Below are 26045 nucleotides of genomic sequence, written 5' to 3'. Positions count from 1 at the left end.
ACGAGTAAGGACCGCACATGCCCAGCAGGACACAGACTTTTCCTCTGTGCAGGAGTATCTTTGTTTTATCGGGTATGCAAGGGCTGTACTTGCACATACCCAGTACGGATGCACTCATACGTGGAAGGGAGACGGAGAAGAGGGTCCTGGGCAGCCAGCAGTGAGCTTGTGGAGGATCTGGGATCTTCCCAATACTCCATATAGGAGTACACGAATAAAGATCTTTTATTGGAATACTATCTGTTTAGGCCTAGTCCTATTTATGACTAGTCCTATTTAGGCCTCTTGCACACTACATGCGCTTCTGATTTTTTTATCTGATCCAATTTTGGATTCCGATTAAAAAACGTACTATATGCTGCTAAGATTTCTAATCGGAATCCAAAATCGTACATATAAAAAAATCGGAATCGCATGTAGTGTGCAAGAGGCATTAGGGTGTTAAGTCCATCTCTTCTTCCCGCCTTAAATGTATTTTAACCTACTGTGGCACCTCTGTTACAAATCGTTATAGTATTAAAAGTCAACCCTTGGTAGAGCGGTGTTACCCCTACTTATTTTCCTAATCTACAGAGAGACATCTTAACCCGAGTGGGGTTTGTTGCCCCCACCTGCCTACACAGTGGTTGCCTTGGTTACCCAGCTTTGTGAGTATAATTTTTGTTTAACATAATTGGACACTTGTTCTAATATACTATACCATCAGGGGCTCTTGTTTGTTCCTTTTTGTTTTACTAGCACTTTCCAATACTTAGGCAAGTATGTGACTTTTAAAGCTTTTTTTCCTCACGCGTTTGCTTTAAAGGACCACTGTAGTGATAGGTATATGGAGCCTGCCATTTTATTTCCTTTTAAGCAATACCAGATGCCTGGGTAACCTGCTGATCCTCTGCCTCTAGGGCAGGGACACATAACAGAATCACTTGCCTTTTCCACTATGTACTATGAGGAAAACGCATACGATTCTGCTAAGTGTGTTCTCTGCCTAATACTTTTAGCCACAGACCCTGAACAAGCATGCAGCAGATCAGGTGTTCTGGCATTATTGTCAGATCTGACAAGATTAGCTGCATGCTTGTTTCTGGTGTTATTCAGACACTACTGAAGCCAAATAGACCAGCAGGATGCCAGGCAACTGGTATTGTTTAAAAGGAAATACATATGTCAGTCTCCATAGTCTTCTCACTTCAGTTGTCCTTTAACTTGTCTCAAAACAGAAGCAGTATTCATTTCAGACTTCTAAACGTGTTTGTATATTAGTGGTGCAGCTTCCTACAAGTTTAGCAAGACCCTGCCCATCAGAAAAACACCCCACGCTCTGCACTCAGATATGCATTCTCTGCTAGGTGCATCTAGTGCCAACCTCCTTCTGTTGTTTCTGATTGTGGACCCAGATATGCATTCTCTGCTGGGTAGAAAACTATTCACATAGAAACTATTTCTAACATTCAGAACAGGAAAATGGTTTATCTGATAAGTTGGTTTTCCTGCACATGGAACATGAAAACAACATCTCCAACATGCAGGACATTAGATAAAAAAAAATAGTTCAGCACTAATGTCATGGACACGGCTTTTCTGCTTTGTTAGTGTTTTCATGTCTTATAAGATTAGTATTTTGAGGAACACCTTTATCATTCTCTGAACATGGAACTGGCTTCTCTCCAGCATGAGTCCTCTTATGTAAATTAACATTGGTTTTGGAGGAAAATCCTTTTCCGCATTGGGAACAGGAATATGGTTTTTCTCCTGTGTGAGTCCTCCGATGGAGATTAAGATGTCCTTTCATGGAAAAACATTTCCCACACTCTGAACATGAATACGGTTTCTCTCCTGTGTGGGTGCGTCGGTGCCAGACAAGCTGGTCTTTGGTAGGAAATCTTTTGCCACATTCCGTACAGGAAAATGGCTTCTCTCCTGTATGAGTTCTTATGTGTCTGATGAGACTTGATTTTCTGGGAAAACATTTCCCACAGTCAGAACATGAAAATGGCTTCACCCTTATTTGGCTTCTGTAGTGTGAACTCAGTTCTGTCCCCTCAGAAATAGATATGTCATGTGGACTGTCAGACAGGTGAGTTTGTTGGTGGTTAACAAGAGCAGACAATTGACCAAAATGTCTCCCACAGACAGGACAGGAATATGGTTTCTCCCCCGTATGGACTTGGTTATGCTTTGCAAGATTCGATTTTTGAGCAAAACGTTTACCACATTCGGAGCAGGAATATGGCTTTTCACCTGTGTGGGTTCTCTTATGTGCTAAGAGACTTCCGTTTTGGGCAAAACATTTCCCACATTCAGTGCAAAAATACGGCTTCACTCCAGTGTGAGTTCTCTCGTGTATCTCCAGCATTGGTCTCTGGGAAAAATGTTTCCCACACTCTGTACACATGTAGGGCTTCTCCCCAGTGTGAGTTCTCTGGTGTCTAACGAGTTGATTGTTCCAATAGAAACTCTTGTCGCATTCATTACACATAAACGGTTTCTCTCCCGTGTGAGTTCTTTCATGTTTTATGAGAGATGATTTCCTGGGATAACATTTTCCACAGGTAGAGCAGGTGTATAATTTCTGCCCTGTGTGAACATTTTCATGGATAATAAGAGATGACTGACACATGAAGTGTTTCCCACACTCAGAACAGGAATACGGCTTCTTGGCTGTATGTCTTTGTCTTCTCCTGTGTTTGAGGAGTCCTGCTCTCTCAGTAAAACCTCTCCCACAATCAGAACATGGGAATGTTTTACCTCCTTTATGAGCTGCACGATGGCTGACGGGAGGGGAATGTTCACGAGAATGTCTACCATGTGTAGAGAGATCTGATGTTAGATTTGGATTGGGATGTAAAGGGTGGAGTTTTGGGCTAATGGTGTGTCTTTCCGATGAATTGCATGCAATGTCTTCATAGGAACAATAGCATGTGATGTCATCCTCTTCCGTTTCACCATCTGAAGGCATAAGATGTTTCTCCAAGCTATTCGGGTTTTCTTGTCTCTCTACAAGACAGAGTAAATATATAAGAAAGGAAACAGAATGAAATAATGGGTGAATCTATAACCAGGGATGAGTTTCATTCGGATTTCATCCAGATAATTAGTGCAGATGATGGGGCGGGTGAACGGGGGCTAACATACCTGGCCTCTGTCTTCTTTAATGCATCCCACGTCGCGTCTCACGGAGCATTCCAAGCCGGGTCACGTGACTACTACGCTTTCTCCTTCAACCCGAAAGGAAGCGTGGTAGTCACGTGAATGGTGCTTGGGACGCAACGTGAGCTGCGATGTGGGATTAAAGAAGACAGCTGCTGGGTAAGTTTAACCCCTGCTCACCCACCCCATCAGATGCAATAACTACCTGAATGAAATCCAAATTAAACCCGTTCAAATTTCATCCGGAGCTCATCCCTGGTTATAACCTGCATTTCACAGCTGCAGAGATGTCCACATGAGTCGGACAAATCTGTCATTTACATCCGGTAAAAGTTTGGAATTCTTTCTTTGCTTGTTTGTAGTGCTTTTCCTGACCCTTGTGCTAACAAAGACTTAAGTCACCATTAGCGTACTGTGACTCTATCTGCAAGCAGTGTACTGAAAGCAAGAATAACCAATCAGCCAGCAGTAAACTACCACAAAGCTCTGCAATGAGAAACCTGCAAAGCGATAAGTGATGCCCTGCACGTTTATTTCATTAACCACTAATCACAGTACTGTTTCAAAAACACCAAAATATCAAAAGAACGCTCTCTTTTATCTTATCACAAGAGGTTAAAGAAGAACATTAAAAAAATACCTGTAGCAGGCCCAAAAAAAAGGAGCATACTTACCTAAGAAGAGGGAAGGCTCAGGATCCCATATAGCCTTCCCATACATCTCTGCGACCCCTTGTTCCACCGCCAGGCCCCCTGTTGCAGCAATCTGACTATAATGACAAAGAAGCCTTTGGGTCTCCTCTGAAGGATTCAAAATTACCCGGGTCTTTGAGTACCTCCAAAGTCGAGCAGCACAGACACACACATAGTGCGAATCTGTTCAACTTCAAAACTACTTGGAGACCTGAGTACTTCCAAAGGGCCAAACACGCAGCTGTTGGGACATCAGCTGTTGGGACACACAGCTGGGGGACATCAGGGGGACCATGAGACTGAGAGAGGACTGTGAGGCTCTATAAGATCCAGAGCCTTCCCTCTTCATAGGTAACTATTAAACCTGAAGCGAGTTTCCTTGCTTTATGTTTATTTTAACCCAGGATTGAACTTCCTCTCAATCAGTAGTAAATACTGTACCTTCTTGTCCCACAACAAACCTTTGCCTTTTCTCAACTAGATCATTAGGGACATCTGTATGGCTGATATTGGGGTAAAACCCCTCCCACAGTGTGATGTCAGGGCCATAGTCTGTTCACATTTTTTTAGCACTATGCAATTGAAAATGTTCCAAAAAGTAGGTGGGAAAGTACTGTCAAAATTATTCTGACTTTTTTCTTGCTTGCTCGTGGCTTAAAAGGCATTTTATTGATAAGGTGTAAAAATTTCACCTGGGTGAAATTGTAGGAGAAAAGGTGAATTGAATAAGGGACAACCTAATAAAGCAAAGCGTAATTGTGATTATGTCCCCCAACATCTCTTGCCCCCATTTGTGGACCATATAAAATGGCAGATTGCTGGCTGGGAGTGACCATTTGCTTCTCGTGTGTTTTGCATTTAGCATTTAGGTAGAGGCAGTGTGGGTGAATACCCTAGTGGTGGTAGTGGAGCTCACCTGCCCTCCCCCTCTTTGTGTCGCATGGGGATTTTGGTGTCCCGGGTGGTGGCAGAGCCTTGGTTCCCTCTTCTGTCATGTTCACCTGTGTCATGTGTTTAAAAAAATATTTTTAGCAGCTTCCAGTATGCAGATGCGGGTAAGTGGTTAGGGAGGACGGCATTGAGATGGTATACCTGCATGTAGTGCCCCCTGCTGGTGACAAAGCCTATGGTTATGTCTGACCTAATCTTCTCACCTGAATTTAGCTGAAGTTATGCAATGCCTGCTAGATTACTTGATTTCCAGATTACACTTGATTGGCTGACAGGCTGTCTGTAGACCATATAAAATGGCAGTTTGCTGGCGGGGAGTGACCATTTGCTTGTGTGTTTTGCATTCAGCATTTAGATAGAGGCAGTGTGGGTGAATCCCCTGGTGGTGGGAGTACCGGGGCTCACCTGCACTCCCCCTCTTGGTATCACATGCGGTGGCAGAGCCAGGGGCCCCCATCTGTCATGTGCACCAGTGTTTGTGTCCCTGTATGGGGGTTTGACAGCACTGATCACCCTTCTCCAATGCCTTTTTTCTAGCAGGAATCTCTAAGAAAGCTCCTGCAGCAAGGTGCTGCTTACCTGTCTAAAAAACATTGTTCCTAAATATTTGCTCAAAATAATTCCTAAAAATTGTTTGGGGTGACACTAATTGAAAGTGTTTTCCTAGCGCCTTGATGTAGGTGGACCCATGAGTACTGTGTGTCCTGCAGTCACAAACAGATGTTTGTGGAGGCTGCATGTTGTAACTCACATGTTCCCCTATAAAATTAGATGTTTTTGAAAGAGCAGGGGTGAGAAGCAGACATAGGGCTTGATTCATTAACTTGTGCTGCTACAGCAGCGCAGCTTAATGTGAATGAGCATCCGCTTTCCCTGCCTTACATAGCAGCGCTCACTCGCTGCTATGTAAGGAGCGTGCCTTCCTTGGTTACGCGCAGTGCTTACATAGCAACGTGTGTAACTTTAAATGTGGGCAGTCCTGCAACCGAGATACTTCACTAGCGGCTGCTACTATGTTAATTAACATAGGGGTTGATTCACAAAGATTACTTATTTTTCACCTTAACTGTAAGGAGTGCAAATGGATGAGATAAACAAATAAGGAGAGCTAAACCATGAGTTATGTCAAATAAGGAGATGCTTGATCCTCTTCTGTAGCTGGTGTTTATTCCTCACCTGTGCTAATCTCTGAGGGAATTTCTTCTTCCTTGTATGGCTCGTCACTCCTTGTATAAGCCTCTTCTTCATCATCAACTTCAACTTTAACAACAATCAGATTTTCATCCTAAACAACATAAAAAGACAAAGAGTGAATTTTATAAACTAATGCTAATATAATCAGTTAAGTTATAAACAAATACTAGGATTCTGGGTAGTGGGCCAACTGGAAGCTAAAAGTCTTCTACCTATGCCCACTCTCCTGAAGTAAAGCATTATGGGTATTGCTACTTGTGCAGAGGCTGCAAGTAATGACAAGGTGGGTGGGCTGGGAGCCACATCTCCACCTTCCTGAGGATGTTAGAAGCGATGTTCAGTTTATGGGGCTTTCTCCCTACTGAATCTCCTCCCTGGATTTGGGTTCGGATATGGATTTTCGTGGAGGTCTCTATATTATACACTTTTTTTCCCAAATTCACAAAAATTTTCACACATGCGGTAATAGTTTGGTAAATTGCCAAAAAACTGCATGACAATTCACTAAGACCTGTTCGGTAAAGAGTAGAAGTCTAACCAGATATTGAGTAGGTCCTGGGATCAAGCTGTGTTTAGCTATGGTGATGTTCTCCCACTTCTGGCCAGAGTCTAGATGATTCTTCAGGTGGTCTGCCTAAAACATGAGCCTTTCCTTTGCAAGCTGCTGTCCTGTCCTGTAACAGTGTACAACAGTAAAAGGCATCTCCGGTGTCCCTTTAGATCCACATGCCACCTCTAGTCTCTCTGATTTTCTCTATTAGGCTTGACCTGTTCACATCTAAAGGGTTACAGGGGAAAGAATGTGCCCTGCTCCAACATCTATTTTCTGATGTCCCTCCCAGCAGCACTTTGGTACCAATGGGGTGAGTAGTTGACCAGTGTGGCTTCTCCTATTGGCTGGCTCCTTTGCCTTTTACTCAATGGCTGATTGTTAATTACTGACAGAACATCTTACTTGCTTTACCACGTAGGCCAGCATTCACAAAGCATTAATGCATGCGGTAATGCAAAAGACCGCTGATTTTACTGAGCATTTAGTGAAATGTTAATCCACTAAGGCTGTTACCGCATGGCAAGCTGAAATTACCGAGCAGTGAGGTAAATTACAGACTTTTGCAGTAAATACCTTAACACATGTCAGTAAAATGTCAATTCACAAAGATTAAAAGATGCGTTAAAGCCCAGTGACAGGTTCCCTAATTACCGTCAGCTTTGATGTAGTGAAAACCAGTGTCCGCATGCCTTCAGGGTACGATATCCTGTGACTGACAGGAGCAGAGAGCCAATAGGAACAGCCTCTGTCTCCTGCTATTCCTTTTAATAGGTTTTAACACCTTCTCTAAAAGAAAAGCAGCCTACACCCCTCCACCCCCCCCCCCCCCCCCCCCAGGCAGCGGAGCAGAGAGACAGGCACAAAAGAGCTTTACTCTGTTGCCCTTCAGACGTTTAACCCTTTAGGTTCCTGTTTGAAGATAAGGAGTAGTGTTGGGCGAACACCTAGATGTTCGGGTTCGGGACGAACAGGCCGAACATGGCCGCGATGTTCGGGTGTTCGAGCCGAACTCCGAACATAATGGAAGTCAATGGGGACCCGAACTTTTGTGCTTTGTAAAGCCTCCTTACATGCTACATACCCCAAATTTACAGGGTATGTGCACCTTGGGAGTGGGTACAAGAGGAAAAAAAATTAGCAAAAAGAGCTTATAGTTTTTGAGAAAATCGATTTTAAAGTTTCAAAGGGAAAACTGTCTTTTAAATGCGGGAAATGTCTGTTTTCTTTGCACAGGTAACATGCTTTTTGTCGGCATGCAGTCATAAATGTAATACATATAAGAGGTTCCAGGAAAAGGGACCAGTAACGCTAACCCAGCAGCAGCACACGTGATGGAACAGGAGGAGGGTGGCGCAGGAGGAGAAGGCCACGCTTTGAGACACAACAACCCAGGCCTTGCATGAGGACAAGAAGCGTGCGGATAGCAATTTACGTTTTGTCGCCATGCAGTCATAAATGTAATACAGATGAGAGGTTCAATAAACAGGGACCGGAAACGCTAACCCATCACAGATGTTCATTGTTCATGTTACTTGGTTGGGGTCCGGGAGTGTTGCGTAGTCGTTTCCAATCCAGGATTGATTCATTTTAATTTGAGTCAGACGGTCTGCATTTTCTGTGGAGAGGCGGATACGCCGATCTGTGACGATGCCTCCGGCAGCACTAAAACAGCGTTCCGACATAACGCTGGCTGCCGGGCAAGCCAGCACCTCTATTGCGTACATTGCCAGTTTGTGCCAGGTGTCTAGCTTCGATACCCAATAGTTGAAGGGTGCAGATGGATTGTTCAACACAGCTATGCCATCTGACATGTAGTCCTTGACCATCTTCTCCAGGCGATCGGTGTTGGAGGTGGATCTGCACGCTTGCTGTTCTGTGTGCTGCTGCATGGGTGTCAGAAAATTTTCCCACTCCAAGGACACTGCCGATACCATTCCCTTTTGGGCACTAGCTGCGGCTTGTGTTGTTTGCTGCCCTCCTGGTCGTCCTGGGTTTGCGGAAGTCAGTCTGTCGGCGTACAACTGGCTAGAGGAGGGGGAGGATGTCAATCTCCTCTTTAAAGTCTCCACAAGGGCATGCTGGTATTCTTCCATTTTGACCTGTCGGACTCTTTCTTCAAGCAGTTTTGGAACATTGTGTTTGTACCATGGATCCAGAAGGGTATAAACCCAGTAATTGGTGTTGTCCAGAATGCGCACAATGCCTAGGTCGCGTTCAATGCAGTCCTAGGCCGTAGAGGTCATAGCCTAGGGTAACAAAAACCTGTTTATTTGGGCTATTTCAATGGTAGTGATGGTGACGTACATAAATCTCAGCCATGGCCGTTAGCAACGTCTGAATTTCACGAAATGTCTCATGCAGGTAGAAGACATATTGTTAGACTTGGATTCCAAAGATGGGGTCCCTACATCTCTGCAAACCAGAGTTACAGGGGTCCAAAATTGGTAAAATCCCCCATAGACTTTCATTGCCTCCCTATTTCACTTTACAAAATCTCACATCTTTTCAAAGGGCAATGGCTCAGCAGTACCAAATTTTCTAGCATTGTAGGGACCCTTAGGGGGAACATGACTGGTGAGTTTCGGGCCCCTAGGCCAAAGAGGTCATAGCCTAGGGTCACAAAAACCTGTTTATTTGGGCTATTTCAATGGTAGTGATGGTGACGTACATAAATCTCAGCTATGGCCGTTAGCAACGTCTGAATTTCACGAAATGTCTCATGCAGGTAGAAGACATATTGTTAGACTTGGATTCCAAAGATGGGGTCCCTACATCTCTGCAAACTAGAGTTACAGGGGTCCAAAATTGGTAAAATCCCCCATAGACTTTCATTGCCTCCCTATTTCACTTTCCAAAATCTCAGATCTTTTCAAAGGGCAATGGCTCAGCAGTACCAAATTTTCTAGCATTGTAGGGACCCTTAGGGGGAACATGACTGGTGAGTTTCGGGCCCCTAGGCCAAAGAGGTCATAGCCTAGGGTCACAAAAACCTGTTTATTTGGGCTATTTCAATGGTAGTGATGGTGACGTACATAAATCTCAGCTATGGCCGTTAGCAACGTCTGAATTTCACGAAATGTCTCATGCAGGTAGAAGACATATTGTTAGACTTGGATTCCAAAGATGGGGTCCCTACATCTCTGCAAACCAGAGTTACAGGGGTCCAAAATTGGTAAAATCCCCCATAGGCTTTCATTGGGCCTACTATTTACCGTTCCAAAATCTCACACCATTTCAAAGGGCAATGGCTCAGCAGTGGCAAAACTCACCAGTCATGATCCCCCTAAGGGTCCCTACAATGCTAGAAAATTTGGTACTGCTGAGCCATTGCCCTTTGAAAAGATGTGAGATTTTGGAAAGTGAAATAGGGAGGCAATGAAAGTCTATGGGGGATTTTACCAATTTTGGACCCCTGTAACTCTGGTTTGCAGAGATGTAGGGACCCCATCTTTGGAATCCAAGTCTAACAATATGTCTTCTACCTGCATGAGACATTTCGTGAAATTCAGACGTTGCTAACGGCCATAGCTGAGATTTATGTACGTCACCATCACTACCATTGAAATAGCCCAAATAAACAGGTTTTTGTGACCCTAGGCTATGACCTCTTTGGCCTAGGGGCCCGAAACTCACCAGTCATGTTCCCCCTAAGGGTCCCTACAATGCTAGAAAATTTGGTACTGCTGAGCCATTGCCCTTTGAAAAGATGTGAGATTTTGGAAAGTGAAATAGGGAGGCAATGAAAGTCTATGGGGGATTTTACCAATTTTGGACCCCTGTAACTCTGGTTTGCAGAGATGTAGGGACCCCATCTTTGGAATCCAAGTCTAACAATATGTCTTCTACCTGCATGAGACATTTCGTGAAATTCAGACGTTGCTAACGGCCATAGCTGAGATTTATGTACGTCACCATCACTACCATTGAAATAGCCCAAATAAACAGGTTTTTGTGACCCTAGGCTATGACCTCTTTGGCCTAGGGGCCCGAAACTCATCAGTCATGTTCCCCCTAAGGGTCCCTACAATGCTAGAAAATTTGGTACTGCTGAGCCATTGCCCTTTGAAAAGATGTGAGATTTTGGAAAGTGAAATAGGGAGGCAATGAAAGTCTATGGGGGATTTTACCAATTTTGGACCCCTGTAACTCTGGTTTGCAGAGATGTAGGGACCCCATCTTTGGAATCCAAGTCTAACACTATGTCTTCTACCTGCATGAGACATTTCGTGAAATTCAGACGTTGCTAACGGCCATAGCTGAGATTTATGTACGTCACCATCACTACCATTGAAATAGCCCAAATAAACAGGTTTTTGTGACTCTAGGCTATGACCTCTTTGGCCTAGGGGCCCGAAACTCACCAGTCATGTTCCCCCTAAGGGTCCCTACAATGCTAGAAAATTTGGTACTGCTGAGCCATTGCCCTTTGAAAAGATGTGAGATTTTGGAAAGTGAAATAGGGAGGCAATAAAAGTCTATGGGGGATTTTACCAATTTTGGACCCCTGTAACTCTGGTTTGCAGAGATATAGGGACCCCATCTTTGGAATCCAAGTCTAACAATATGTCTTCTATCTGCATGAGACATTTCGTGAAATTCAGACGTTGCTAACGGCCATGGCTGAGATTTATGTACGTCACCATCACTACCATTGAAATAGCCCAAATAAACAGGTTTTTGTGACCCTAGGCTATGACCTCTTTGGCCTAGGGGCCCGAAACTCACCAGTCATGTTCCCCCTTAAGGGTCCCTACAATGCTAGAAAATTTGTCACTGCTGATCAATTGCCCTTTGAAAAGATGTGAGATTTTGGAACTGTAAATAGGAGGCCCAATGAAAGCCTATGGGGGATTTTACCAATTTTGGACCCCTGTAACTCTGGTTTGCAGAGATGTAGGGACCCCATCTTTGGAATCCAAGTCTAACAATATGTCTTCTACCTGCATGAGACATTTCGTGAAATTCAGACGTTGCTAACGGCCATGGCTGAGATTTATGTACGTCACCATCACTACCATTGAAATAGCCCAAATAAACAGGTTTTTGTGACCCTAGGCTATGACCTCTTCGGCCTAGGGCTGCATTGAACGCGACCCACGCATTGTGCGCATTCTGGACAACACCAATTACTAGGTTTATACCCTTCGGGATCCACGGTACAAACACAATGTTCCAAAACTGCTTGAAGAAAGAGTCCGACAGGTCAAAATGGAAGAATACCAGCAGGCCCTTGTGGAGACTTTAAAGAGGAGATTGACATCCTCCCCCTCCTCTAGCCAGTTGTTCGCCGACAGACTGACTTCCGCAAACCCAGGACGACCAGGAGGGCAGCAAACGACACAAGCCGCAGCTAGTGCCCAAAAGGGAATGGTATCGGCAGTGTCCTTGGAGTGGGAAAATTTTCTGACACCCATGCAGCAGCACACAGAACAGCAAGCGTGCAGATCCACCTCCAACACCGATCGCCTGGAGAAGATGGTCAAGGACTACATGTCAGATGGCATAGCTGTGTTGAACAATCCATCTGCACCCTTCAACTATTGGGTATCGAAGCTAGACACCTGGCACAAACTGGCAATGTACGCAATAGAGGTGCTGGCTTGCCCGGCAGCCAGCGTTATGTCGGAACGCTGTTTCAGTGCTGCCGGAGGCATTGTCACAGATCGGCGTATCCGCCTCTCCACAGAAAATGCAGACCGTCTGACTCAAATTAAAATGAATCAATCCTGGATTGGAAACGACTACGCAACACTCCCGGACCCCAACCAAGTAACATGAACAATGAACATCTGTGATGGGTTAGCGTTTCCGGTCCCTGTTTATTGAACCTCTCATCTGTATTACATTTATGACTGCATGGCGACAAAACGCAAATTGCTATCCGCACGCTCCTTGTCCTCATGCAAGGCCTGGGTTGTTGTGTCTCAAAGCGTGGCCTTCTCCTCCTGCGCCACCCTCCTCCTGTTCCATCACGTGTGCTGCTGCTGGGTTAGCGTTACTGGTCCCTTTTCCTGGAACCTCTTATATGTATTACATTTATGACTGCATGCCGACAAAAAGCATGTTACCTGTGCAAAGAAAACAGACATTTCCCGCATTTAAAAGACAGTTTTCCCTTTGAAACTTTAAAATCGATTTTCTCAAAAACTATAAGCTCTTTTTGCTATTTTTTTTCCTCTTGTACCCACTCCCAAGGTGCATATACCCTGTAAATTTGGGGTATGTAGCATATAAGGAGGCTTTACAAAGCACGAAAGTTCGGGTCCCCATTGACTTCCATTATGTTCGGAGTTCGGCTCGAACACCCGAACATCGCGGCCATGTTCGGCCCGAACCCGAACATCTAGATGTTCGCCCAACACTACACGTGACCCGTTCGGCCAATCACAGCGCTAGCCGAACGTTCGTGTAACGTTCGGCCATGCACTCTTAGTTCGGCCATATGGCCGAACAGTTTGGCCGAAAACCATCAGGTGTTCGGCCGAACCCGAACATCACCCGAACAGGGTGATGTTCTGCAGAACCCGAACAGTGGCGAACACTGTTCGCCCAACACTAATAAGGAGGAGCTAGTGGGGAAATCAGCTAATCATGGCATGTTTAATGTTTATTGAGAGTTCATTGAGAGTTTATCTAAACTGTGGCTATTAGATAAAATGTTAATAAAGGCTAATAGATTCAGAAGGAGTAGAACAAACATTATTATAACATGTACATCTACAGGGATTCTGCAAATGCCTTTTACTATTGTAATGCCGTCAGTCAGTCAGTGGGAGAACAGCATGTAACTGTTACCGCACAGATCTTTTTTGGCAAATTAACAAACTTCTACCGCACCTGTGTAAATATTTGTGAATGCTTAACCACTTAAGGACCGCATGAGTTTTGTATGATCTGTGCTGGGTGGGCTCTTCAGCCCCCAGCACAGATCGTGTGGCAGGCAGGGCGATCAGACTTCCCCCCTTTTTTCCCCACTAGGGGGATGTCCTGCTGGGGGGGTCTGATCGCCGCCGGCTATCTGTGTGTAGCGCGGGAGGGCTCCTCAAAGCCCCCCTCCGCAGCGCTATTCCCCCCTCCCTCTCCTTCCCTCCCTCTCCTTCTCTCTATGTGCGGCACAGGACGGCGATCCGTCCTGTACCGCCTCTGATAGGCTTCAGCCTATCAGACGGCGGCGATCCCTGGCCAATCAGAGGCCAGGGATCGCCAAGCTCCTTTACCGCGCTGCTGTGACAGCAGCGCCGTATGCTGTAAACACCGGGTGTTTACATTTCGCCTGCGAGCTGCGATCGGAGGCTCACAGGCTGTTCACGGAGACTCCCTTCGTGAACTGACATGGAACGTTTCCATGGAAACACCACTGCGACCAGCACCTATCGGCGTTGGCTGGTTGTTAAGTGGTTAAAAAAAATGAAAAAAAAAACCTCATTCGGAAATTTCCAGACAATGTCTTTTTTACCGTCCAAAGCTGAATATTGCCCATTCTCTAATCTTTGTGAATTGACATCTCTTGAAGTATTTACCGCACAACTCGGTAATTTACCTCACTAGTGAATTATTGTACTTTCCCTGCGGTAACACCCTTAGTGAATTGACATTGGATAAGATCATTTGTTTTTAGTTATACATCTCTTTGATGCTTACATGCAGTTTTAGAAAATAGATACTTTTTATACTATTGGATTCTCCTGTTATGTTTAGAGGTGAATCTGCTATTGAGAAACTTTGGCTTTCCTGAAGGAGTGCCAGCTACAGAGGAGTTCCATGTAGTAGTACGTGCCAGAGTGGTACGGGGTGGCCATACACCCCACAAGTACTGACCACTGACCAGCCTCTAATTCAGGGGTCTCAAACTCACGGCCCGCAGGCCATTTGCGGCCCTCGATACAATATTTTGTGGCCCCGGCAAAAGCTTCCTTATAGTTCGCTTCAGTGCTCCCAAGTAATCCGCCGCATCCCCGCCGCTAAACGAGGGCTGCAGAGCCCCCAAATCGCCCCGGGGGCAATCCGCCGGCATTTTCTGCAAGGGGCAGAGCTTTCAGCTTCAGCTCTGCCCCTCCTGACGTCAATCGCCGCACGGATCGCCGCCTCTCCCCGCCCCTCTCTGTGAAGGAAGAGTGAGAGGTTCACCCTATCTGACTCCTAGGCTTCAGCGCAACTTACTTACAACATACATTTATAATAATTGACATAATTGAGACCTACACCTATAAATGTATGCTTTGTATAGAAAATATGCACTATTGTATTATTTGGTGACCTGCAGTCTTCCCATACCTGATAACCTTGTGGTGTCTTGTCATCTTCCTGTGTGGAATCCCAAGAATTCTGAGAGCTGGGAGATCTCTCTGGAGGATTTCTGCTAAGGAATTCATCTGTAGGAAAATAAGTATAGTAAGTAAAGTGCACAATGTAAAGTAAAAAGTTAGTGCCGGTTCACACACTGCATGGATGGAAAACTTATCTGGGTAAAAACTGATCCATCAAAAAAATACATTTTTATTGGGCATCTATTTTTTTTTTTTTTTTATCCATGACTTCTGTTTGCGATTGGTCAGTGCAACGCATCTGTCGATTTGGAATTATCGCAGACTCCTCTACATCTGTAGACTTAGCAGCCAATCAACCATCAGATTCGATAATTATTATCAGATCTGCTGAAAATCGGCGCCGCTAAGAACATGCACCACTAGCAATTCGACCAATTTCGGGCCAAAATTAGCGATGCTGGAATATGTTGGGCTGACATACTCAATCTAGTGTGTGGCGGTAATTGCGCGCGATAATCACAAATGACAAACATGACAAAAAACCTCCGCTGCATCCCCCAAATGTAGATTGTTCAACTGTCCAATGTCTGCTGCTGTCTCTGAACTCTTCTTCCTCATTAGTGTCCCACATGGTTGCCGGCATATGGCATGTGGGGACCGTGAGTGACGTCACACGTGCCTCAGATGCTAAAACGCCGGCAATGACGTAGGGACGCAAATGCGGAAGTATAATGCGTGGGCGGCAGACAGGTAAAGTAAAACTGTATGGGCATGATGGGGGGAGGGGGGACAAAGGCCGGTGGCGGTGAGGTGGCGTCACAAGAACGATTGCCGACAGATATCATTCTGAAAACGACCGGGAATCGGTCTGCCTGTTATGGTGCACAACAGATCTCTCTCCAATCAGATTCAATCAGAGAGGGATTTGTCTCTAGGTCTCACTTCAGGTGCTTTTTAAGGAAGGGATCCATGTGTTCAGGGATTGCTGTTGTTTAAACATTCAGCATGCCTGATCTTTAAAATGAGCTGTAATCTCGCTAGTTTACCAGGCGAAATGAAAACAAATGATAGCTTCTGCTAAGTCCCATCCAGCATACGTAGCCTTAATAATCCACGCCTATCAATCACACTTCCTCTGCAGTATAGCAGCAATCTCACTAATAACTAATTAGGCAATCATAACATTTTTATGTGGCTGTAAAGACATTCCTGATAGCAGGGTATGGAAAGAAGTTCAAAAGGTCATCATTACTCTGTATGGGAGCTGAACAAATTAAAAGTGCAAATAGCATATCCCAAGGAGCCAGTTCAAACACATTTGTAGTACTTAAAACCAAAACAGTTATATGGGACTCCAGGAATTTCCAATTTATAGGTGAAACTTTATATTTCATCCGTTTACTTTCACTGCTGGTTCATTTTAAAACTGACCAGAGGATATACAGTACACTATTTCCGCATCAGTGAATGGGGGGATAAGAGACCAAAAGAAGGGGATGTGTGGCATTTATGTACAGTATTTACCACTCACCTGTGTTAATCTTTGTTGGACTTTCCTCTTTAATTCTGAAGTGTCTCTCTTCCTCTTCAGCTTTGATGTCACTCTGAGCCCCTTTGGTGTCTCCAGGGTCTGGGAATAAAGGTAAGAGTAACTCCCCTGTACTCAGATGTGTGAAAAACACCAGACATTGTCTGGTCACATCTGTTGGTTAGCAACATATAAGGACGTAATGTAAGGCGCAGAGGTGGAGTCTAACAAGAACTGATGACTCCCCCACTGGCCACATACTGTCTCTCCATTACTTCTAATAGGGTCTGATGTCTCCTTATTCCCCCACATGGTACATACTGTCTCCCCATTAATTCTAATAGGGCCTGATGTCTCCCGACTTCCCCACTGGCCACACACTGTCTACTCATTACTTCTAATAGGGGCTAGTGACTCCCCCACTGGGCACACACTCTCTCTCTGGTGTCTGCCGGTGCCCCCACTGGGCACATACTGTCTCTCCATTACTTCTAATAGGGGCTGATGTCTCCTTATTCCCCCACATGGTACATACTGTCTCCCCATTCATTCTAATAGGGCCTAATGTCTCCCGACTTGCCCACTGGCCACACACTGTCTACTCATTACTTCTAGTAGGGGCTAGTGACTCCTGACTCCCCCACTGGGCACATACTGTCTCCCCATTATTTCTAATATGAGCTGATGTCTCCTGATTTCCCCACTGGCCACATACTGTCTCCCCATTACTTTTTATAGGGACTGATGGCTCCAGACTCCCCCACTGGCTACATACTGTCTCCACATTACTTCTAATAGGGACTGATTTTTCCTGACTCCCCCACTGGCCACATACTGTGTTCCCATTACTTCTAATAGGGACTGATTTTTCCTGACTTTCCCACTGGCCACATACTGTTTCCTAAGAAACGAAGATTCCTCACTTGTGCAGATCTCTGGCAGGATGTCCTCCTCCTCATCCTTCATGTATGTCTCTTCTTCATCTTCACCTTTAACAATGATTGATCCATCATTCTAAATATCACAAAAATATATATAATGTAGCGTTATTTTATCTCAGATGAAGCAGAATGTTTACTTTCTTACAGACTGACTTAATCTGTCTTAATCTGTCCACTAATCTACAGTATTGATTACCACGACTGGGCCTAGGGGCGTAACAATAGACCCTGCAAGGGATGCAGCGCAGGGAGGCCCAAAAGCCACAGGTGGCCCTGTCCTGAGAGACAGAAAACTAAGGGCAAGGAGAAAAATTTTCTTTGCTCTCTGCACAATTGTTCTAATGACTGCATCTGCTCAGATCAGAACCAATTGTACAAAGATTTGTAGACAAAGATTTGTAGACATTCCCTATACAGTGTGCATCAGGCTCTTGTGTACAGTGCCTAGCCCCCAACCTCTCTACCCCTCCCCAAGTGCTGTGTACTGTAGTGATGCTGGAGAAGTCTGCAGAGATAGTTCTGCTCCATCAGAGATGGACAGAGTAAGGGCCCTTTTCCACCAGCGCGTTTGCGCTGGCTGAATCGCAAAAACGCAAACCGCTAGCGATTTTACAATCGCTACGGTTTGCTTTTTAACATAGGAATCGCGGTAGGTCATTTCCACTACCGCGATTCGTTTTTTACTTGATCGCAATCGCGCCGCGGAGCGACTTTTGCCGCGATTTTGCTATGCAGTGCATAGCATAGCAAAATCGCGGCCGCGAACGTCGGGGAATCGCCGCTAATTGCGATTCAGCAATCGCTAGCGTTCAGCGTGAACGCTAGCGATTGCTAGTGGAAAAGGGCCCTAAGTGTAATAAGCTGAGGCTGGGAGCACACTCATCTGTCGGTTTTCTATACATCATGTGTGTCTGTATGTGTGAAAACATGCATATTTTCGTGAAGTGATTTCTAGTTACACCCCTGACTGAGCCACACAGTTATATTTACTTAATCAGGCATATTTAACCCCTAGCCACATGCTTAAATACATGGCTGAGACTAGTAATGTTTGCCCTAAATGTGGTGCTGATTTCCCCTCTTTCTTCCATCTGGTTTGAGAAAGTCTGTAAGTTGTGGCCTTTTGGCATCAGGTCGTAGCCTTCCTTCATGATAAAATGGGTTGTCCAGTTACCATGGACCCCAGGGCTGTGTGTCCTGGGAGTGATACAGGATGAGGGTCTCCGGCCTGCACTAAAACGTTAACGAGCAGTGGAGTAACTAAGGATCTTGTTACTTGTGAGTTTTACATGTGGCCCCTAGCTCTCAATTGATATGGAGCACCAAAACCTATCAAGGACAGCTGCATCGTCAGAGATGTGTACTTAGAGCAGGCATGGTCAAACTTGGCCCTCCAGCTGTTGAGGAACTGCAAGTCCCACAATGCATTGCAGGAGTCTGACAGCCACAGTCATGACTCATAAAAGCAAATGCATTGTGGGATTTGTAGTTCCTTAGCAGCTGGAGGGCCAAGTTTGCCCATGATTTAGAGTAAGGAAACCGTTTGCCAAGGATTACCGCTATGCAATGCACATATAGACGTGCTCAATACCAGCATAGCACCAATGCAAAGCTAGTAAGATGGATGAAGGATGTACCCTAGTGGGCGCGTCTGATCCAGGGGCCCTAGTGCGGTTACAACCTCTGCATCCCCTATTGCTATGTCACTGTTAATGAGGGGAACTTTATTTGTAGCTAGGCAAGGAATTGCCTTGAAATGGCTCTCTGCTGAGTCCCCGATGTTAGCCCTGTGGAAGAAAAAAATAGATAAAGGCCTTGCTTTCAAGAAATTAGTTTATACACATAGGGGTTGTGTTCAACAATTTCATCTACTATGGGATGGATGGAAAGATAGGACTTGAATCTCTCTACTTGGATGTCGGTAGTATTGTAGGACTAAAATCGCAAGTGTGTGCAATTTTGTTATTCATAATTTTGTCTAAACTAATCCTTGATAAGTACTTCAGCACACACATATTGACTGTATATACGCTCTCTGGACTCCAGCTTGCATATAGTTATAGCATTAAGCTGCTTCACAAATTTCCTTTTGGAACTGCACAATGTGTAATTGCGATTATCTGGTTGGTTGACTTTTTAACTGCCATATGTAACTTATTACAGGCTCTGTGTGTTACATTGTGATCTTTTACATTGTTTGCACCTGTACCTTATTCTTCTTTTGTACAATATTGATATTACATGTTTGTTTGTACTACATAGAACAGGACAAGATTGTACAGATGATGGGTACCTTAATTCCCCATACACACCGGGGGATCTCCACCGCCCAGCAGGGATTGGTACACGATCCCCTGGGATGACAGAGCACTGCTGAAGCTGTACAGATACATCATCAGCCTCCAGGCTAGCGACACATCTGTTGCTATGCTGAGGGGAGTGAGAACAAGTGACATGCGATGGATCGGATTCTTGCCGGCAGGGATGAGGGGAGAACAGTGCGATCAGGCGATGCTCAGGCGTTGGGGATCGGTAGTAAAGATCTAGGATGCCGGATCTTTAGCAGACATTGTGCGGCCGCTGTACACACGCTGGCCTGACTCACGATTCTCGGCCATGAAGGTCTTTATGGTCAGACCAGTGTGTATGTATGTAGCTTTAGACAATGCAGATCATATACAGCAGATTCACCTCACCATCAGAAAAGTGAAATACGGAGGCTCCGTATTCCATTTTAAAAAACGTCAGTTACTTAGCTGTCACATTGTCTGCCTGAGGTAGCGTCCGAGACACACATCTGGAGTCAGAGCACCTGGAGACCTGTTTATATGGGTGGAGATCAGCTGCTCAATAGGATATTGCAGTTATTTCTGCACACTTAACCCTTTCCAGTACTATGTTGGATCATGTTCGACATCAACACTTTTCGGGATAGGTCGACATAGGAAAAATGGCCATCACTAGGGGGCTGTTACCAGATAAAAATCCGTCACAGCAGAGGCCCCTTTAGATCAAAGTGTTAGACTAGGTCAAACAAGTTGGTCGGCACTGCCCCCCCCCCCCCCCCCACTCAGCCAGCTAATTTAAATATTACATGGGTGCATTGCTGCTAGGGGTGCTGTTGCCAGATCTAGTCCAGCACTGCGTTAGCCCAAAGGCAAAACTTTGTCGCTAATTCTATTGGGTCCTCGCAGCTCCTCTTCCACATTCATGGCCGCTCAATAGCCGACTGAGCACGCCCACGCATGCGCAGTAGCACGGAGCCACGGGCTTCATGCTACTGTGCATGCGCAGACAGTCTCAAGCTTGTAATGCGCGACCATGAATGCGGAAGAGGAGCTGTGCATCCACGACAAGGAGGGGTCCGCGCTCATCATCAAGGGGACTGCGGACCACCGAGGGAAGCCTCAAAAGGATCCTGAGGCTTCCCTCTCTAAAGGGTAATTATTAATTTTGAACCCGAGCTTTGACTCGAGTTCGCTTTAACCTCCCTGGCGTTCTATTAAAATCGCCAGGGAGGCTGCGGGAGGGTTTTTTTTTTATTAAAAAAAAAATATTTCATGCAGCCAACTAAAAGTTGGCTGCATGAAAGCCCACTAGAGGGCGCTCCGGAGGCGTTCTTCCGATCGCCTCCGGCGCCCAGAATAAACAATGAGCGGCCTTCCTTGTTTTGCTTCCCTCGTCGCCATAGCCTCCGATCCAGCCCTTAGCACTGGCCAGAACTATTTGTTCCGGCTGCGCAGGGCTCGGGCGGCTGGGGGGACCCTCTTTCGCCGCTGCTCGCGGGGGCGATCAGGCAGCACACGCGGCTGGCAAAGTGCCGGCTGCGTGTGCTGCTTTTTATTTGGTAAAAATCGGCCCAGCAAGGCCTGAGCGGCGACCTCCGGCGGTAATGGACGTGTATACTCGTCCATACTGCCAAGGAGGTTAAGGGTTAGTCACCGGTAGAGGGAAGGTTCTGTGTGAGTAGGGTTACGTTAAGTCATAGTAAAATGTCAGTAAATATTATTGATATTTTACTATTGGAATTAAGTAGTAGAATATTGTTAGTTCTACCGATATTCTACTAGCAGCATTCCCCTGTGCCCTTTTTTTTGGGCACCTTCTTTACATGGAGGCACTTAACTAAGTAATGGGAAGCCTTTGGGTGGTCCAGAGGCTTCCCTGATCCTCCCTGAGCCTATCGCTGCTGACAGGGCCCCTCTTACTTGTGGCCACGTTCCTGTCCAAACACGAGCTTCTCCATACTGGGCATGCACAATACAGTTCACATATGTCCAGCTTGTGCATGGGGGAAGCAGCATTCATTGTACTGAGCATGTGTGGACTGTACTCAAACATGCCCACTATGAAGAATCTGGTACTTTGACGGGAGCAGGTGCAACAAGATCACATTTCACCAACTCTTGTCAGATATGCTTAGGGGGACCCAGCGCTAGAACAGTGGCCACCAGGAGGATCCAGGAAGCCTTTAGGACTATCCACAGGCTCCCCCCTACTTGCTGTGCCAGTTTGCATGGGGGTTGTGTACGACCCAGTTCGGAAGAAGAAATAGGGTTGATGATAAACACTGCTGACCTTTTTGTAATCCAAGGCAGGCACATCATGATTGAAACATTTTATTTTCTTTGTTACAAGCTCCCTGCCCCTTTATCCACCCTTCTCTATCTGGAAGATGGATGGCTGGCAAAGTTCAATTAGTGTGTGCATTTCTGCCAGGGCTGTGGAGTCGGAGTCGGAGTCGTGGAGTCGGAGTCGTGGAGTCGGGCAATTTTGGGTGCCTGGAGTCGGAGTCGGAGTCGGGAAAAAATGCACCGACTCCGACTCCTAATGAATTTGTAACTGTAATTAAAATAGAAAATATGATAAAATGTTCTATTTCTCAGATAATAGTCATTAAAAATAATGTATATATACAGTAATAGCTGTGCTTAGTCCACAAAAATGAAATAAACCAATCAAAATTAGTTACTTGTGCTGCTTCAATAAAGCAGTCCCTGTATTTTTAAGGTCAGATATACATATCTGATTGTGACTGTATATATGATGTGTACACAGGAATCTCTTATATATACTAAATAACATCTATGCTGTAAGAATAAAGCCTGATGTGTAGCTGTGTCACTAATAGAGATGGTCAACGAGATGGAAATAATTCTGCATTGATGCTGATTTATGCAAATGTATGCACTCCCTTTGCTGATGAAATCAAATAATTTGATATGTTGTTAAAATTTGGTTTGGTGACTACAAATTAAAGGGTAACTGAGACGGATGAAAAGTAAAGTTTTATACATACCTGGGGCTTCCTCCAGCCCCCTTCAGGCTAATCAGTCCCTCGCTGTCCTCCACCACCCGGATCTTCTGCTATGAGTCCTGGTAATTCAGCCAGTCAGCGCTGTCCGGCCGCATGCCGCTCCCACAGCCAGGAACATTCTGCACCTGCGCAATAGTGCTGCACAGGTGTAGTACGCTCCTGGCGGCGGAGTGTGTGCATGCGCACTACGCCCGACTGGCTCAAGTACCTGGACTCATAGCAGAAGATCCAGGTGGTGGAGGAGGAAAACGAGGGACTGATTATCCTGAAGGCGGCTGGAGGAGGCCCCAGGTATGTATAAAACTTTAATTTCATCTGTCTCAGGTTTACTTTGTTACACAGTAGTACTATACTCTACATATGCACTCCCCACAGAGCTGCAGGGAATCCACTGAGAATGCTGTGCACATTGAATACAGAGGTGTTGTCTGTTTACAATCTCCTCATTCCCCTGCAGAGTACCTCCACATCATTCTTACATGTACCCACACTTACATTACCTAGGGCCTGATAGATGTTCTTTGTTCCGGTTTGTACCTTTTACAAGTACTCTTACCAAGGACTAGTTTTAGTCTAAAGGGAATAAATATAGTAGTCTACATATCCTTCTCACTTCAGTTGTCTTGTAAAATTCCTAAGCATTGGCAGTTAAGAGACGAATTTCATGTTACATACTTTTAATCAACAAAATTGTAATATGCAAATTAGAGGAGTCGGAGTCGAGGAGTCGAAGTCGGTGGAATCCTAAACTGAGGAGTCGGAGTCGGTGGATTTTTGGACCGACTCCACAGCCCTGGTTTCTGCGCAGGTGGAACCCACCACAAGAATGCTGATTGGACACTCCATTGTTTTGTTTGTTTTCGCTGGTGGGAGATGAGCTCAGCATGCATGCATGTATCTTTAGCTTCACCAGAGTCTACTGGTGAGGAAGTTACTGCTTAGTACATACAATGCAATTTCCCGTCCGATTGACAAGAAAGGGACGATTATTTCCGACATGTCCGATCTGGTTCCAATCCATACAAAGTTTTAGAAGTTATCATGGGAAAATCGATCCCGATATCAATCGGGAGCAGTTTGGACATCTACACACCATACAATTTCCCATCAGATTACCTGTCGCGTATAAAAAAGCATTAAAATAAACCAAGACCTTCAATGTGCGCTCCTCAAATAGTAGCCTTTCTAGGCTATTAGATTGTTTCACTTGTTTCAACCTGGTTCGCTCCTGTATTTCAAGTGTGTGTATCACTTTAAATATCACATATAGAGTAGTAACAGGGCGCTCTACACTAGCTACATAAAAGTAATAATACAACAATGTCCCTTTGCATAAAAACAGTTCCCAAAGTCCACATAAAAGTTCCTTCCCAGATCCTTGGAGGTAACTGAAAACTTCATAATCTTCCTGTTACGACAGATTATTGCGGCGATTCGTCGGAATGCGGCGTTTTAGCGTACCAGCAGCCTCTGGTCCTTGAGGGGGCAGAGGCTGCTGGTACCGAAGTGGTTAAGCTGCCTTTTTTCAGGATCAGCAAGCATCACTTCTGGCCCAGACAGTATTAAGGGTCTTTGAGTGTGCTCTCTCTTCTCAAATGCTCCACACATGGAAAACAGAAAAGCACTGCAATAGTGTAACACTGTATAGCAGATTACATATCAGTCCACCAGTGCTCCCAGTAGTGCGTCCCTCGCTCCTTATGCTCCGCCCAACTAGTTTCGTCCTATGACTCATCAGCCCCTGATGAGTCATAGGACGAAACTAGTTGGGCGGAGCCTAAGGAGCGAGGGACGCTGAATGAGCTCAAGGAAAATAATGATATGCGCATATGATTCTGGAGTATTGTGAGTGCACTACTTTTTAATTTTTTTTTTTATAAAAAACGGTTTTACACTATGTTGGCCCTGTTTGAGTCTTAGGAACATTGTGGCTGGAGGAGGAAAGCTGATGGTACTTGCAGAGCGTTATTTGCTGGTCTGTGCTGGGTCAGCCATGCTGTTTGGTGAGAGGCTTTATTGATCATACGGTGAAGGAGCACTGGGTGCCATTGTAACTACTGGGAGCACTGGTGGACTGATATGTAATCTGCTATACAGTGTTACACTATTGCAGTGCTTTTCTGTTTTCCATGTGTGGAGAATTTGAGAAGAGAGAGAGCACACTCAAAGACCCTGAATACTGGCTGGGCCATAAGCGATGCTTGCTGATCCTGAAAAGGGCAGCTTAAATGTCTGGTGAGCGTATACTGTAACTGTATATTACAGGAATATTGTGAAGTTTTCAGTTACCTCCATGGATCTAGGAAGGAACTGTTCAGTGGCGTAGATAAGGAGCTGTGGGCCCCGATGCAAGTTTTACAATGGGCCCCCCCCCAAGCACTCTAGACATTACAATTGATACGGCGCACCAAACCCTGCCAATGACAACTACAGTGTCAGAGGTGTAAGAAGGGGATGGGGAGCAGTTTGTTAATGATTACCACTATTCAAAGTACCTATAGAAGTGATTATTATGAGCACAGGACCAATAGAGAGCTAATACTGTAGTTGAGGGAGGGCCCTTTGGGGCCTCTCTGGCCCAAGGGCCCCGATGCGGTCGCTACCTCTGCACCCTCTATTGCTACGCCCCTGGAACTGTTATATGGACTTTGGGAACTGTTTTATGCAATGGGACATTGTTGTATTATTACTTTTATGTAGCTACTGTAGAGCACCCTGTTACTACCCTATATATTATAAAAAAGCATTATTATTTAGTATAATTATAGCGCCAACATCTTCCGCAGCGCTTTACAGAGTATATATGGTCTTGTCACTTAACTGTCCCTCAGAGGGGTTCACAATATAATCCCTACCGCCGTCCATTGTTGTCTATGGCCAATTTAGACGGTAAGCCAGTTAACTTATCTATATGTTTTTGGGATATAGGAGGAAACCAGAGTACTTGGAGGAAACCCACAGACATGGAGGAACATACAAACTCAGCATTAGGTTTTACAGCATGACAGCAAGACTAGACTATCCCTTGTACAAGAGCCAATAGCCTTGTGGCCACACCTCCCAATTTCTAGTCTTTCCATGCCATGGATATTGCAGCTTACAGAAATAGTAGGACTTTTCTCATACTCCCATCTCTGTTAGTGTTTCACAGATGAAAGGAGATGAGATGAGATGCAAAAAAAAATTCGACAATTTATTGAGGAACACAGACTGTGCCGCACCCCCATTCCTGTTATCTCATTATACAAATATAAAAACCAGTAGAAAAAAATATATTATTATTACCTCCATTCACGAAACAGGAGCTCAATGATTCTGCCACTACAGAAGAACTGGACTACAACAAAATGGCCGCCGCCGCTGTAAGGGTGAGGACCCTTCTGTCGGCTGTCACACACTTCCAGCCTGCTTGTCCATTTTGCCTTGATTCGCTGGCATATTTTGGTCAAAGGGAG

The 26045-nt window shown here is 45.2% G+C and overlaps 1 protein-coding gene across 6 annotated transcripts in view; it reads right to left on the bottom strand.

Annotated features, from left to right (window-relative positions):
• Positions 1–367: 367 nt before the first annotated feature.
• The window catches only part of LOC137534275 (zinc finger protein ZFP2-like), a 43681-nt gene continuing 18003 nt past the window's right edge, over positions 368–26045 (bottom strand). The window contains exons 1-6 of one of the 6 annotated variants that reach the window (XM_068255688.1): positions 25876–25965; positions 17256–17346; positions 16336–16434; positions 14812–14909; positions 5967–6075; positions 368–2994 (exon numbers count right to left, since the gene is read on the bottom strand). In XM_068255688.1, the coding sequence (XP_068111789.1) occupies positions 1562–2994; positions 5967–6075; positions 14812–14909; positions 16336–16434; positions 17256–17346; positions 25876–25881 (1836 nt within the window). In that variant the 5' untranslated portion in view covers positions 25882–25965 and the 3' untranslated portion in view covers positions 368–1561. Of the gene's footprint in view, positions 2995–5966; positions 6076–14811; positions 14910–16335; positions 16435–17255; positions 17347–25875; positions 25966–26045 lie in introns of those variants that run through there. The other 5 variants (XM_068255690.1, XM_068255689.1, XM_068255691.1 and 2 more) reach the window with 5 other exon arrangements.

Source organism: Hyperolius riggenbachi, chromosome 10 (assembly GCF_040937935.1).
Source record: "Hyperolius riggenbachi isolate aHypRig1 chromosome 10, aHypRig1.pri, whole genome shotgun sequence".
Lineage (NCBI taxonomy): Eukaryota > Metazoa > Chordata > Amphibia > Anura > Hyperoliidae > Hyperolius > Hyperolius riggenbachi.
Note: the sequence above shows the minus strand (reverse complement) of the source record. Positions and strands in the feature narration are given on the sequence as shown.